The sequence below is a fragment of the Melozone crissalis genome, unplaced genomic scaffold (genome assembly GCF_028551555.1).
Source record: "Melozone crissalis strain CALT ecotype California unplaced genomic scaffold, PUWL_Pcris_2 ptg000019l_1, whole genome shotgun sequence".
Lineage (NCBI taxonomy): Eukaryota > Metazoa > Chordata > Aves > Passeriformes > Passerellidae > Melozone > Melozone crissalis.
The window spans coordinates 2,525,109-2,539,666 of record NW_026535797.1 but is presented as its reverse complement, the minus strand read 5'-3'; the positions used below and the strand labels follow the sequence as shown (position 1 = coordinate 2,539,666).

The 14,558-nt window shown below is 41.4% G+C and overlaps 1 protein-coding gene across 2 annotated transcripts in view; it reads left to right on the top strand.

Moving 5' to 3' along the window:
• DOCK1 (dedicator of cytokinesis 1) overlaps positions 1-14,558 on the top strand; it is a 277,154-nt gene that overhangs the window by 72,591 nt on the left and 190,005 nt on the right. For both annotated transcript variants that reach the window (XM_054276537.1, XM_054276536.1), the window contains exons 24-25: positions 7,149-7,219; positions 8,845-8,951. In XM_054276537.1, the coding sequence (XP_054132512.1) occupies positions 7,149-7,219; positions 8,845-8,951 (178 nt within the window). The remainder of the gene's footprint in view (positions 1-7,148; positions 7,220-8,844; positions 8,952-14,558) is intronic.

Genomic DNA, 14,558 nt, shown 5'->3' with positions numbered 1-14,558 from the left:
TGAGGGTTAAAGCTGCTGCAGGAAGGTGAGCAGCATTTGGTGGGCGCATGCATTTTTAATGGTTACAAGTGTGCTGAGCCTTCCTGGGTTTGTTCCTCCTTTCTGCTAATTGGTGCATGATAATTATTTCCTTAACCTTCTCCTGCTGAAGGGTGAGCTCAGCTGGGGCCTGGGAGTGATGGCTCCAAACTGCAGATATTCCTTAGTCAGGGATTCCTGCAGCTTTGGGAGGCACAGAAACTCCTCCTGCAGTGGGGGGAGCTGGAACCTTCTCAGCAAACATAAATGAAACAAAAATTCTAACCTCAACTTAAAATATTTCACCCATAAAAAAAATATATGAACTTTAAGGTTTTATTCCAATGCAAAATTATTATTAAATTATTATTATTATTATTATTATTATTATTATTATTATTATTATCAAAATTAATATAACAAAACCTTATTCACAAAACCATAAATCAGATTACAATTCAAAAATTCGTATTTGAATTGACGACTATCAATATTTCATATTTGAAAATATAATTTTCGAATTTCATGACAATTTTAATTGCATTTAATTTATCCCAAAACAAAATTAAGAAAAAATGAAAAAAAACCCCTCACCTTAAATTAAAAAAAAAAACAGCAAAAAACCCCAAATGAAATAGCATATTCATACTTTATTACTGCATTATTTACCTTAAACAACACAATCCTACCCATAAATCAACTAAAAATGAATATTTAAATAACAAAACATAATACCTTATGTACTTCAATATATTCAACAAATATTTAACAAAACTGTCAAAACAATATTCATAATTCAGACAAGAGGGGAAGATTTTGGAACCCTGGATACTGAAAATTTCAGATTTTTTGTGCTGACAGGAACTGACCCCTGAGAGAACACTGCATTGACCTGAGGCCATGGAGAAGCTTCCAAAATTGATTAATAATTGAGATTATGAGTGTGGAGTTTGAATAGAAATGTGTAATATCACAGGGTGGAAAACTTAGGGTTTAAAGTTTTAAAATATAGTAATATATATAGAGCAAAATGGAGATTTTAGGGTGGAGGTTGGTCCTTCTTCTCCACCTTCTTCTCCACGTGTTTGGGTGGTATTTTGTAATTAAGCAGAAAAGTCTGCAGTGCAGGGCACAAGGGATTGGTTATTGGGTTAAAAGTGAAAATAATTTAAGTGTAATTTCTTAATTAGATAGTTTAACCTTAAAAGACCTTAAAGAGAGAGATAGTTAGACATTTTTTAGCTTAATAGAATGCTGTAGAACGTGGGACTTGTAAAACAGTAATATAAATAAAAATAATAAACATCTAAGTCAAAACACAAAATATCATCACAAACACTTTCAATCCCAACTTTGAAACAAAAATACCCCAAAAACCATCAGGTTGCCTCTGATATTTGCTGTTCTGCTTTTGTTTAGGATGGCTGGGAGCTCTGAATAATGTGAATTAAGGAGGAGTGGACACTTTATGTGTGTAAAATCATCCTGTGTGAGGCCACAGAGAGCTGGGGTGGAAGATGAGATCATTTTTGATGTGAATTCTCCCGTGCCTGTGGGTTCTTAAGAATTCTGCTCACTTCTAACACATTTCTCAGTGTCCAGTCTGTACTTCAATATTCAACATTTCTTGCTAAAGCCACAGAAAAGTATTTAAATGAAGGCAGGGAAATATAAAGTGCCTGAGGAGAAAACTGTGTTGATCTTCAGGGCTTTTCCAACAGGTGGAATTTTTAATAAACATCATTTCAGATGAGCTGAGTAACAAAATGCAACTTTGGGCTGAGGTTTTGTGTCTCTTAGAACCTGTGTAGGAACAATCTCCAAAAGATATTTATTTGTGATTGTGCTGTGGGCTGGTTTTACCCTGAATTGGGCTGATTTTTAGCCTGAAGTTGGGCTGGATTTTTGGCCTGAAATTGGGCTGGTTTTTGGCCTGAATTAGGGCTGGTTTCACCCTGAATTGGGCTAGTTTTGTTCTGAAATTGGACTGGTTTTTAGCCTGAAATTTGGCTTGTTTTAGCCTGAATTAGGGCTGGTTTGACCCTGAATTGGGCCAGTTTTGTTCTGAAATTGGGCTGGTTTTTGGCCTGAATTAGGGCTGGTTTTTGGCCTGAAATAGGGCTGGTTTTTAGCCTGAAATAGGGCTGGTTTTTGGCCTGAAATAGGGCTGGTTTTAGCCTGAAATAGGGCTGGTTTTAGCCTGAAATTGTGCTGGATTTTGGCCTGAATTAGGGCTGGTTTTTGGCCTGAATTTGATCTGGCTTTAGCCTGAATTTGGGCTGTGTTTTAGCCTGAAATGGGTCGCTTTTATACTGAATTTAGTGCCGAAGGTGCTGTTTTGCACCTGGGATAAAAACTGCTTTAGTTTGTGGGCTGAATAACTGCTCTAGGCTGGGGCAAATCTCAAATACTGAATTTAGGTGTTCCTGGATATTGTTTGATGCAGCTGCTGACTGGGCTTCTTTTGGTTTGGATGAGTTTAATGGAATTAGAGATAATTCCACCCCAAGATAATGCTGGGGTGGAGGGGAGGTGCTTTGTTGAATGGCACAAAAGATGAAAATTAACATTAAAATAATGTCCTCAAATGGAGTCAGGTGAAACAAATTTATTGCTTTGTCAAAGAAGAGAGTTCAGAAGAATATAATGTATTTGGCACAGGGTTTTTGTGCTTAATTTGGAGGTCAGGTGTGCTGATGGAAACAAATGGCTGTGGAAAATGACAGTTTTAAATTAAGGATTTTTTTTTTGCTTTTATGGAGTACAAAGAGCTGAACTTAAACCCCAGGAAAAAAAAAGCTGTGGTGTTCTGCTCAGAATACATTTTGTTTAATACTTTGCAAATGTCATTTGGTCAATCTAATGACAACCTTAAGTTAGTTTTTATTTAAACAGCTACTGCTGAGAAGCTTTTGTGACACTTATTTTTGTAATTCCATTTATAAACCTAAGAATGGGATAATTTTCCATTGTTACAAGATTCTTTTTCTGTCCTGCTTGCTTTTTACTCACCAGTGACCTACTGTATTTATCACAAAGGTGATTTCACTTTTGTAGTAAGAGATCTCACCATATTCTCAACTGTGTAACAAACAGAACCAAATGAGTAAAACTCATTTTTCTGTTATCCACAATTATATTAGAAATACTTTAAGGTGCTTAGCAAGGTTTCCCTGTCTTGTTTTAATGTGTTTTTATTTGCCCGATGACACAAAGAAATGGCTTTTACTTGACCTCTCATCCTTTTGTGAAGAAATCAAAAACACCAGAAATTTCCTTGGAAAGCAGCTCCTCCTGGTTGTTTTAGAAGTTGAGCCACATTCTGTCCCAGTAAATAAATGAAGCTTACTCTTATTTAAATATGCAAATGTCAATGTGAAGTTTTTTTAGGTTTTACCCACCCAGCAAAAAACTGCAGGAAAAATTCCTTTCATAGAATCAAGGTAAATAATTCACATACACTTTTAGCCATAGAAACTCTTTGAACTTTTAGGTCTGGGCAATGTGCTCATTTTCCTCATGGTAGATCCCATTCTTTTCTCATTTTTGGTTCATTTCCTGTCTGGAGAAAAGAACAGTGTGGGCAGTGCAAGGGACTCCTCATTGATGTGCAGAGGGACCAATGTTGGAAAGAACAATTCCATGGCTCCTCATCTTATTTATTCTGCCCTTTTTGAAGGGATTTTTTCACTTTATATGATCTTTTGATACCATCACTGACTTGGTTCCTTCCACACAAATGTGACTTCCCTGCCAGCTCTGGACAAGGTCAGGAGAACACAATTAGCTGTTCAATTAATTGATGTTCAGAGAGATCACTGTTGGAAATAATTCCATTGCACCTGATCTTACTTATTCTGGCTTTTTTACTGGTTTTTGCACTCAAATGATGTTTTGATACCAGGGCTGCATTTGTTTCTCCCACACCAAGGTGATTTGGCTGCCAGTTGTGGAGGGTTTAGGAGAGCACAGTTTGCTGTGAGGTCATTAGGAGCCCATCAATGAATTTATCTGAAATTTCTCAAAGGGTCCTGCTCCAGACACAGAGCAGCTTGGGATGATTTAGGGAATGAGCTGCAATTAGTCCATGGAAGGATAAATCCTGGGAATTGCCACCCCCTCCATTGGCTGTGCAGAGAGCTGTGCCCATCAATTATTGCTTCATTTATTCCATTTAAGGCAGAGCTTTGGCTTTTCTGGCCCCGAGTATTTTCACTTAGTGAGTTGTGTTTCTTGGCCCAGTTATTTGCCTTTTTTCGCAGTTTTTAAAGGAATCCTTGAGGCTCTGAGCAGCTCCATGGCTTCTCCTGGCAGCTCCTGCTCAGAGGGAGTGTCAGCTCATGGTTCTTCCCAAACTTTCTGTGGAATAATTCCTTTTACACACAGCTGTGGTGGTCATGGAGGGGAAATTAATGTGTGTTTGTGTGGCTGGGGTGTAGAGGATGAGCCACAGCATCTCTGAGTTGGCTGCAGGCTGCCATGGCCTTGCTGATGTCATGCTGAGCCGTGTGAATCACAGCCTGGGTGAAAAAACAAAATCCCAATAAAACCCCACAGCCAACAGAACTGTGAGTGTACGAGGAAATCCAGCTCAGGGAGAATATATCCATTATTTATGCCACGCACTGGCTCATTGCTGCTTTCACTCCTTTTCATCCTTCCCCTTTGCTGCTTTATTTGTGTGCTTTGTAGTACTGGAAATGACTGATTTTGTGACTTGATAAGGGTAGCAATAATTTGTCACTGGTTTTGCACAAAGAGAGAAGGCCCTTGGGGCAGTCAGATTTTTATTGCAGCCCAGCTTGAAACTGTGTGTAATTATTGAGTGCGTGTGTGAGGCTGATCTGGCCAGCTTTGGGTGGGCTGCTCATGTGATCACAGGGAAATTACTGCAGAAAAATATTGGAGTGAACCCTGAGGTTCCTCACTACTCTGGTTTTTTAATGCTGGTTGGAGTTTTCAGTGGTTAAGGCATCCCTGTGTAACCATGGAATTAGGATTTTGGGCTTAGTTTGCTGTGTGCTTCTTGTGGAAATGAGGAATTGGAACCTTTGTCTGATCGAGAGTGAAAAGTAATTAATTTAATTTCTTTAAATGGGAGAAAACCCCCTCCAGCCAGATGCTTATTTTTTTTCCCTGATTTTATATGGAAAGACAAGAGCAGGGTTTTTTTTTATCTGCTGCATTTCATATTCCTCATTTATGCATTGCAGTGTCCTGGGAATAACCAGCATTGCAATGGAGCTGCTGCTCACAGAAAATCTGCTTCAGCTGCAGCTTGAGCAGAGTAAGATCTACAGCAAGAGCTGCCCTTCTACATGATTTAATACCAATAAAAAATTATTTTAGTAGCCCTTTGGCTTGGACAAATACAGATTTAATCACGGGGCTGCACAGCCTCGTAGTCTGATCATCCTGTCACATAATGGAGCCAGCTGAGGTGGGAAATTGGGAAATATACTTCCACAATCTTCTTTAAATCTCCAGAATTAAACTTTAATTGGTTTGTCCATAAAGTAGACCCTCAGTTACTGCTAATTGTTGCAGCTCCAAGCTGTAAATGGCTGTTGTAAATAGTTTTACCCCACAGTAGTTCATGAGAGCCATTCAAGTGTTAATTTTAACGCTCGGTGTGAAATTTTAATTCAAGGTATAAAATGCAAGCTCCTTTTTAAGATGTGTTACTAAACATTTATGGCTCTGTGCATGTGACTGATCAGCAAATAAACCGCCATTGCTGCCTGTGGTTCCTGACTGGTCATAGAGCCCTCATCCATCACTGCTCCCTTTGCAGAATTCCAGGGTTCCGGCTCAGGAGTCCTTCCAGCAGCTGTGGGATGGTTGGTGGTCCAGCTTGGCAGCCTCAGTGGGTTGTGACTGAGAGTTGGGTGCTCTGCAATCTGCGTCCAGCCCAGGGACAGGCTGGGGGTTCCCTTTGGGGAGGGTCTCAGCCTTGGTGGCTCTTGAGGTTCTCTTTGGGTGTCACCCAAGCACTGATGTGTTACTTTTGAGAGCTCTGGGGTTGTGTGTGGAATGACCAAGGGTTGTGGCAGGAAAAGGGAGCTCTTGGGAAAGAAAGGAGTTGGGTTTGTGTGTTGGCTCCTCAAGCCTGTTCTCCTCCTGTGGCTCCTCTGCCTGCAGAAACCACCTGGGATGGGAAATGTGTGTCCATGCTGGGGGGTGTAAATTACAATAATTTCTCACATTGCAGAGGGGTTTGGGTTGGAAAGATCTCAAAATTCACCCAGTGCCATGGCAGGGACACCTCCCACTGCCCCAGGTGCTCCAGCCTGGCCTTGGGCACTGCCAGGGATCCAGGGGCAGCCACAGCTGCTCTGGGAATTCCAGCCCAGCCCCTCCTCACCCTCCCAGGGAACAATTCCCAATATCCCATCCAACCTTGCCTATTCTCAGGCAAAAATACACCAGTTACCAAACAATTTTGTTTAATCGAACAAACACAGGTAAGAGAGACAAGTCTGGCTGTTCTGGTTTATATTTCAATTACTCTGAGGTTTTTCCCTAATCTGGTGCTCAGTGCATGCAATACCTATGAATTGTTCCTAAGAAAAAGATAAAATGAGTAAAAATCCCTACAAACAGTTAAAATATTAAACATCTGTTTGTATCTTCCGAGCTCTTTCATGTGCTGTGCAGTGGCAGCTCCGAGTTCAAGGGGAATTGGGAAGAGCCAGGGTTTCATGAGTGGCTACCAAGAATTTACTGCAGGGAAAAAATGCTAATTAGGCTTTTTGTTTAATTTTTAAGCAGTGGAGTGAAAATTAAACCCGAACAACTCCAGCATGGCTGAGGAGGAGGATGAGAAAGTGCTCAACACAAGATGGGGATAAAGGGATTAGAGGAACCAAGAGGTTTCTATAAAATGTTGGAAGAAGCTTATAAATCTCTAATTTTGGTCTAGGTTTCCTCAGTTTATGAACATTTCATGCCTCTGTCTTATTTTAAATCAGTTAGAAAGTTTAATTTTTGCTGAGTTTCAGCTCAGGTGTCACAGAAAATGGTAAAACCAAAGCCACCTCCTCATGGGTGATTCTCTTCTTGCAGTCTTTGCATCACCTTTAAACTCTTTAATTTTGTTAATTTGGGTTTTTTGGTGGTTTTTTTTTTAGGGTGCAGCACTGAAATACTTGCCAGCAATTGTCAATGATGTGAAATTGGTGTTTGATCCAAAGGAACTCAGGTGAGTAGAGTTAATTAAATGTGGAGTGCTAATTTTAGTTTATAAAGATATATATAAAATATACACAAACATACGAAATACACATATATATAAGCATAAAAACATACACTATATATTTCATTTTTACATGTTACTACTATATATAAAGATACAAAAAGATATAAAAGTGTAGAAATATATACTGAGACAGTGAAATATGGATCACCTGAGAAGTTTTATCACTTGGGTTTTATTGCATTTTTTTGTCCCTTGCAGGTATTTTTAAGGGTTACACAAAGAGCCTGTTTTTTAAAAATGATGTCCAACAAATACCTGACAAACTTTGCAGTACAAACCATGAGCAAGAGTTACTAATCAGGTAGCTGCCATCAAAAGTCTTAAGCTGGACCGTGATGCTTCACTCTTTGATGTATAAATTTCATGTAAATAATAAAATAATAAATAATTCAGTGATTCAGTTGCTGGATCAATGTCTCGGTAGCTCATAAACATGGCAGTGTTGTTAGTAAATAAAAAGGACAATGACAGGATATTTAAGAAAAATAAGTGGAAGAACCGAATAAAAACTGGTATTTCAGCAGAACAGCAGAATTTCTAGCTTAAAGAGAAAAATACCATTTTATTTTTTATGGTGCTGTTACAAACTGAAAAAAAACCATTTTAAATCTGATTTTACTGCACAAACCCTTCTAAATTTTGTGTAGCTTTATTTTTATGGTCTTGTTGGGTCAGGAGGAGGAAAAGAGATAAAGCAGGGGTAAAATAAATAAATATAATCTTAGTCTAACGTTCCAGTGGCCTGAGGAACCTGGCATTTACCTTCTGCTTGCCTGGGGACTGTGAATTGTTTTACATCTACACTTCCCTGGGCTTAGCAAATCCAGATTTGTAGAGTTTCTGGACTAAATAATAATTTTGATATGTGACAGCAAAATCCCTGGGAAAAAAGAAAGGAAAATGCAGGACTTGGCCTGTTTTACCTCTGATATTACATTTTTCCTATGGTATTACCAATCAAAATTGCAATTAAACACTGGCAGTATCTAAATTGAGGTTGACTTAAGTCTCAATAGGAAAAGCAAAGAGCCCAAGATTTTAGGAGGGGGTGGAAAATTATTGAAGAGTCTTGTCAACATTAGGTGGGAGCTCAGCTGATGAGTGTGATGGTACCTTTTCCTAAAATGTCCATTTCTGGGGGTTTTAAATTATTAATTATTTTTTGTTGGTAGCTTACATTGTTAATTATCACCTTATTTTTGGCATCCATAATCACGAACATGCTGATTGACATGAGGCACAGGCAAGGGAAACTTGGAACATAAAACCTTAAATGAAACATGAACAAAGAGTCTAAAACTGAGATAAAAGGGAGGGGACAAAAGAAAAGACATTGAAAACTAAAAATAAAAAATTGTTGAAAACTATTCATGATTCTCTGATTTTATTTTTTAATATCTCAAAAAAAATTGAGTCTGCTCATCCAAGAGCAGGAAGTTGTGTGTCAGGTTCTTTATAGATGATTGTGTCCTGCTGTTTTTTCCATGAGTTTTAATGGGTTTTTGGATGGATTATTTAGTGGGGTTTTGCTTTTGTTTGATGGGTTTTTGCTTTCCCTGTGTGTGCAGCAAACTCTTCACCGAGTTCATCCTCAACGTGCCCGTGAGCCGCCTGACCATCCAGAAGCTCTACTGCCTCATCGAGATCGTGCACAGCGACCTCTTCACCCAGCACGGTGAGCAGGCCCCAGCCCAGCCCTGCTCCCTGTCCCTTGCCTGGGCCCTCCTGCTGTCCCTGTGTCCTGCCTGGGCCCTCCTGATGTCCCTGGGCCCTCCTGCTGTCCCTGGGCCCTGCCTGGGCCCTCCTGCTGTCCCTGGGCCCTCCTGCCATCCCTGTGTCCTGCTTGGGCCCTCCTGCCATGCCTGGGCCCTGCCTTGGCCCTCCTGCTGTCCTTGGGCCCTCCTGCCATCCCTGTGCCCTGCTTGGGCCCTCCTGCTGTCCCTGTGTCCTGCCTGGGCCCTCCTGATGTCCCTGGGCCCTCCTGCTGTCCCTGTGTCCTGCCTGGGCCCTCCTGATGTCCCTGGGCCCTGCCTGGGCCCTCCTGATGTCCCTGGGCCCTCCTGCCATCCCTGCGCAGCCTGGGACACGTTAAGGGTGTTCCATTGGAAGGACAAGGTGGAAAATCCAAACCTAAGCCTGGTTAGGGTGGGAAGGGACCTTAAAGCCTGTGCTGCCCTTGGCTTGGTGGGCATCTGTCACTGTCACCACTAATAATGGAGGGATTGGTGGTTTTGGGCTTCCTTTTTCCTCCTCTGTGGAGGTTGGGATTGAAGGCACTTGAGAGGACAGTTCAGGTTCAGACTCAGGTGTTCATTGTTTCTTATCAATGTTACAGCCTCACCACAGTGAGTTCTGCAGTATTTCACTAACAAGGCACAAAATGGCCAACTGTCTCTTGTTGCAAGGACTTTTAAGGCTAAACTAGCCAATTAAGAAATGACACCTAGATTATTTTCACTTTTAGCCCAATAACTAATCACTCTGAGTCCACAATGTGGACTTTCTGCCCAATTACAAAATACCACCCAAACCCATGGAGAAGAAGGTGAAGAAGGAGGACAAGCCTCTGCCCTAAAACCTCCATCTTCCCCCATATATGCTGCTATATTCTAAACCCTTAAACTCTTAAGTTTTCCACTATGTGACATTACACACTTCTATTCAAACTCCACACCCGCAATCTCAGTTCCATCATTCCATTTTGGAGGCTTCTCCATGCCCCCAGGTCAATGCAGTGCTCTCTTGGGGATTAGTGCCTGGCAGCACAGAAAACTTAAAATTCTCAGCATCCAGAACTCCAGCAAGAAATGGGACAATTTTCAGGCTAAGAACGATTTATTGCTCAGACAAACATCAGTCTCAGAGTCCCTGCGATTTCAGAGGAGCAGGCATTCTGCCATAGCTCAGAGCAGTCACAAGTTCTTTGTTACAAGGCAATCTAGAACTTTCTAAGCCCATGGACAGCTGCCACAGGGTTTATTTTACTTTTCTGACCCATCACCTTTACTCACTTCTGCTGCACTGAGGATGCTTTTGTCCAATGGGCTCTGTCTCACAGGCACACATCTGCTTCTGTTCTAACTTCTGAACTCTCAGCTCGTTCCATTCAGCCCCACCCCTGCATTATAAACCCTTCACCATCTCATCAGTGCAGTTCCTCACTCACTTCAGGCAGATTCTTACTTACAACTGTAGAAGCATAAGTTTATGATTTTTCTACTTAATATCTGTGTTATATTTTTACATCAATCCAAGGCTGCAGATCAAACCCTCCAGTGTCTGTGGTAGTTTCTGTTTTTCCAGTTCTCACAGGCACTTTTCACTATCCCAGGCTGCTCCAATCCCATCCAGCCTGGCCTTGGGCATGAGGAAAATCACTTCTTTACCATTTGTTGCCTGCAGTCTCAATTAGGAAAGTGCAAAATTACAGAAAAAAACTTGGGATTTGTTATTTTCAAAGGGCACAAAGCACCCAGGTTATTGAGCTCTGTTGTAACTTTGTGTTGGGGTTTATCAAAAATCATCAATTCAGCTTTTGTGCTCAGTGACGTTGTGTGGGGAAAATGGAGCTTTGGGATGTCCTCTGTGCCTTGGAGTTGTTCCCTGGCTGAAGGGAAGCAGAAACCTTTCAGAGGGTGCTGTTCATCCATGCCTTGTTATTTTCTGCTTTCCCATTAATGGGCCAGTGAAAGATAAGCTCAGGCACTTGTCCTACAGATTTCCTCCTTTGAGGTGAAGCACTTGATTCTTTTTCAGGCTGGCTGCAGGTTAAACTGACCCAAACAAAGTGTTTGTGTGCTGTCAGGGAAGGTAATGAGGGAGCAAATAGGCACTGCTTCAGTGGGAAAGGAGATTTGGGAGGATTCTGCTCTCAGATCACAAAAGCTGAGACTGTTGAGTGCTGATAAAACAAATTTTGCTGGTTCCAGTTTAAAAAATCTTGGTGGATTGGCATTGTGATGGTTTTATACCACTCTTAAAATCTCTGAAAAACAGTTAACCACCTGTGTCACCATGTGTGGAGATTTGGTACAAACAGCAAGTCCAGACTTTATCTTCACTTCTGAAATGATTTGAAATTATTCAGCCCTGAAGTGCTGGATTTTCAAGAAGTGAAAGGAGGAATGCAAGTGGAGTTGCTGGTGTTGGGGCCTGGGTAAAATGGTGTCCTCAAGAATAATTTAATGTTTCCTGGGTAATTTAATATTTCAATGAAATTTATTGTTTGTGTTACTCATTAGCTTCATTCATTCTCAGCTCTCTGTATAATAATTTTCCCTTCTCTGTTGGCTGGACTTTGGGGCAGAAGTCAGTAACATCAGGGATCATCCTTTACTCTCCTTGGGAGGAAGAAATGGAGATAACTCAGCTAAAACAAGAACCTGAGTGTAAAACACACTCCTGTGGTGTATTTCCCATATTAATCTTTGCCCTCCCTCATTGAAGCAGTTCCATTTTCATAGGGAGAGGTGGGAATTGTGTGTGGCTGGTTTGTTTTTTAAACCTGACTCCCAAGCTCAGCCCTTCAGGGTGCAGGGAATGGTGCAGTCCAACATTATTGAGCTGCTGAGAAATTTAAATGGATCTGTGTTAATGGGAGGGTGATTAATCAGGGCCCAGGGCAGGTTTGCTGACAGATCTCTGCTGCTTAATGGCTCTGAGATCTTATCAGGAGGCTCCTCAGCTGGGTTTTCCTGTCACTGCCTGTTAGGAATGTCCTAAATCCAGCAGCCTTGGTGGGGCTGGGATGGGATTCCAGGCTCCTGCACTGACCCAAACCATTTTGGGGTTCCCATGGATGTCTGGGGGTTTTTATTCAGTAAACAAAGTGTGGCTTAAAAGCTTCTCTTGGCATTGGTGTCACAGAATCCCAGACTGGGGTGGGAGGGACCTTAAATCCCATCCAGTGCCATGGCAGGGACACCTCCCACTGTCCCAGGTGATCCAGCCTGGCCTTGGGCACTGCCAGGGATCCAGGGGCAGCCACAGCTGCTCTGGGAATTCCTCATTCCCAATCTCCCATCCATCTCTGCCCTCTGGCACTGGGAGCCATTCCCTGTGTCCTGTCCCTCCATCCTCGTCCCCAGTCCCTCTGCAGCTCTCCTGGAGCCCCTTCAGGCCCTGGGAGGGCTTTGAGCTCTCCATGGAGCTTCTCCAGGTGAACAGCCCCAGATTTCCCAGCCTTTCCTCACAGGAATTCTCAGAATTCCCAGAATGACCAGGCTGGAAGAGACCTTCAAGATCATTGAGTCCAGCCCAGCCCCAACCCCTCAGCTAGGCCCTGGCACCCAGTGCCACATCCAGGCCTTGTTAAACAGGAGAGGGGCTCCATCCCTCTGATCTTCTCACTGTAATTCTTCATCGTGACCATTCTCTGAAGTTTCATAAACATTCAAATTCCCTTGAAAATAAATCAAACCTCTATCCACAGCCTTTTTAAAATTCACATTTTCCTGTCCCTCTCTCTGTGGGTTGGAGTTCATTACTAAAATGTTCTTGGCTGCCCCGCCTGCTTCTCACTGACTGAGGAATTTTAAACTGATAGGGAATGCTTCCATATAAGCTGTCACCTAATCCTGGATCCTGTTGCAAAAATGACGTTTTCTTTTCTAAAAGCAATATGCTCCACAGGATTGTGGACTTAGGGAAGGCTGGCAAATGCACAGAAAATTTCATCAGCCTGTTTCTGGTGGAGAAAATAGGTTTTAATTCTGTGCTTTGAGAGGTCAAGGAAGATTTATTTGTGTCTCCAGAGGAATTAAAATTCAAAATACATGAATTTGTGAAGCTTGAAGGATTTGGGGGTGAGAGGGGAGTGTGTGAATCAGTTTGCTGAAGCATTTTGATTTAGTGATGTGGTTGAGTGTTGGATGATTCACTGGGGAATCTGGAGAGTTTGGGACCTTGGATCAGAATGGAGACTGGTGGTGGGGTTTGTGTATCTTAAAAAAAAAAAGATGTAATATAATAATTAAAATAGTAATGGTTTGGTAGTAATATAGTAGTTTATAATGTAGTTTTAAAATTTATTCATGTTTATGAATACAAATAGGAACATGTGGTAATTATATAAATAAGTTATATTTCCATATAGTAAAGTAGAAGTAAATAAATATATAAATACTTTGAATGTATTGAATTGTAAATGAATATATATACTTTTCCAGAAGAAATGAATGTATAAATAACATTTATCCCAACCTACATATAATAACATAATAATATAATTATATATATTATATAAATAATTATATATATAATTTTCACTCTACTACTTAAATATTAAACAAAAAGGTATAAATATATTTTTTCCCTGAGTTAGGGGCAGTTTGATAATAATTTAGTGGATATTTTCAGTGCTCATGGTTGGGAATTAAATGAAGTGTCCTGTCCTTGCAAGCATCAAGGTTTTGGGTTTTGTAAACAGTGATTTTCTGATTTGTTTTGTCCTATGGAGCTGTTTGGATTTGCTGTTGCTTTGTTTTCCAAGTGACTTCCAGCTGATTGCCAAGTGAGCTGTGGAGCTGCTGGAGTTCCAAAGATAAAGTCCAGGGATTTTTCCATGAGGAATTGGAGCCTGTTGAATTTTAGTAGACAACACCCAGCATTTATAAGAGTTCTTATGGTTCAGTTATGACTCAGCTCACAGGCTGTGGGGTGAAAACAAAGTTACTGAGCACAGGTTAAATTGTTTTGGCCACGTAACTAAATGAACCACAAAATAAATGGATTTATCAGTGTCCCAGGGAATTAAATGCTTTTATTGACACAAATTTATGGTGTGTATTCACCTGTGTTCATTGAAGGCTTTCCTTGGGTGCTGCTAATTGGTAATTCCTGCTACAGATGAATATTTGATTCTCTCTTATTAAATCACCATGGGCTGGACTGTGCTCTAGAACAGATGTGGAATCATCGTTGTCTGTGATCACTGTGCAGCACATCCTGAGCTGCCTTGGGAGCAGGGTCTGATGTTCTGACCATGAAGGTTCCCATGAATCAGGGCTGGGGGTGTTTGTGGCAGGCAGGGTGGTGAGGATTCACCTTTCCTCCTCTGAGCTCCCAGGTAATCAATGCAGGGTGTAGCAGCTCAGTGCTCTTCAAAGCAGTTCCTAGCAAGGATGCACTGAAAATCTCATCTTCATTTGAGGGATGTCACCACAGGGATGGTTGGAACATCCCAGAGCCATGGAATGGTTTGGAAGGGATCCCAAAGTCATCCCATTCCACTGGCAGGGACACCTTCCATTGCCCCAGGTGCTCCAGCCTGGCCTTGGGCACT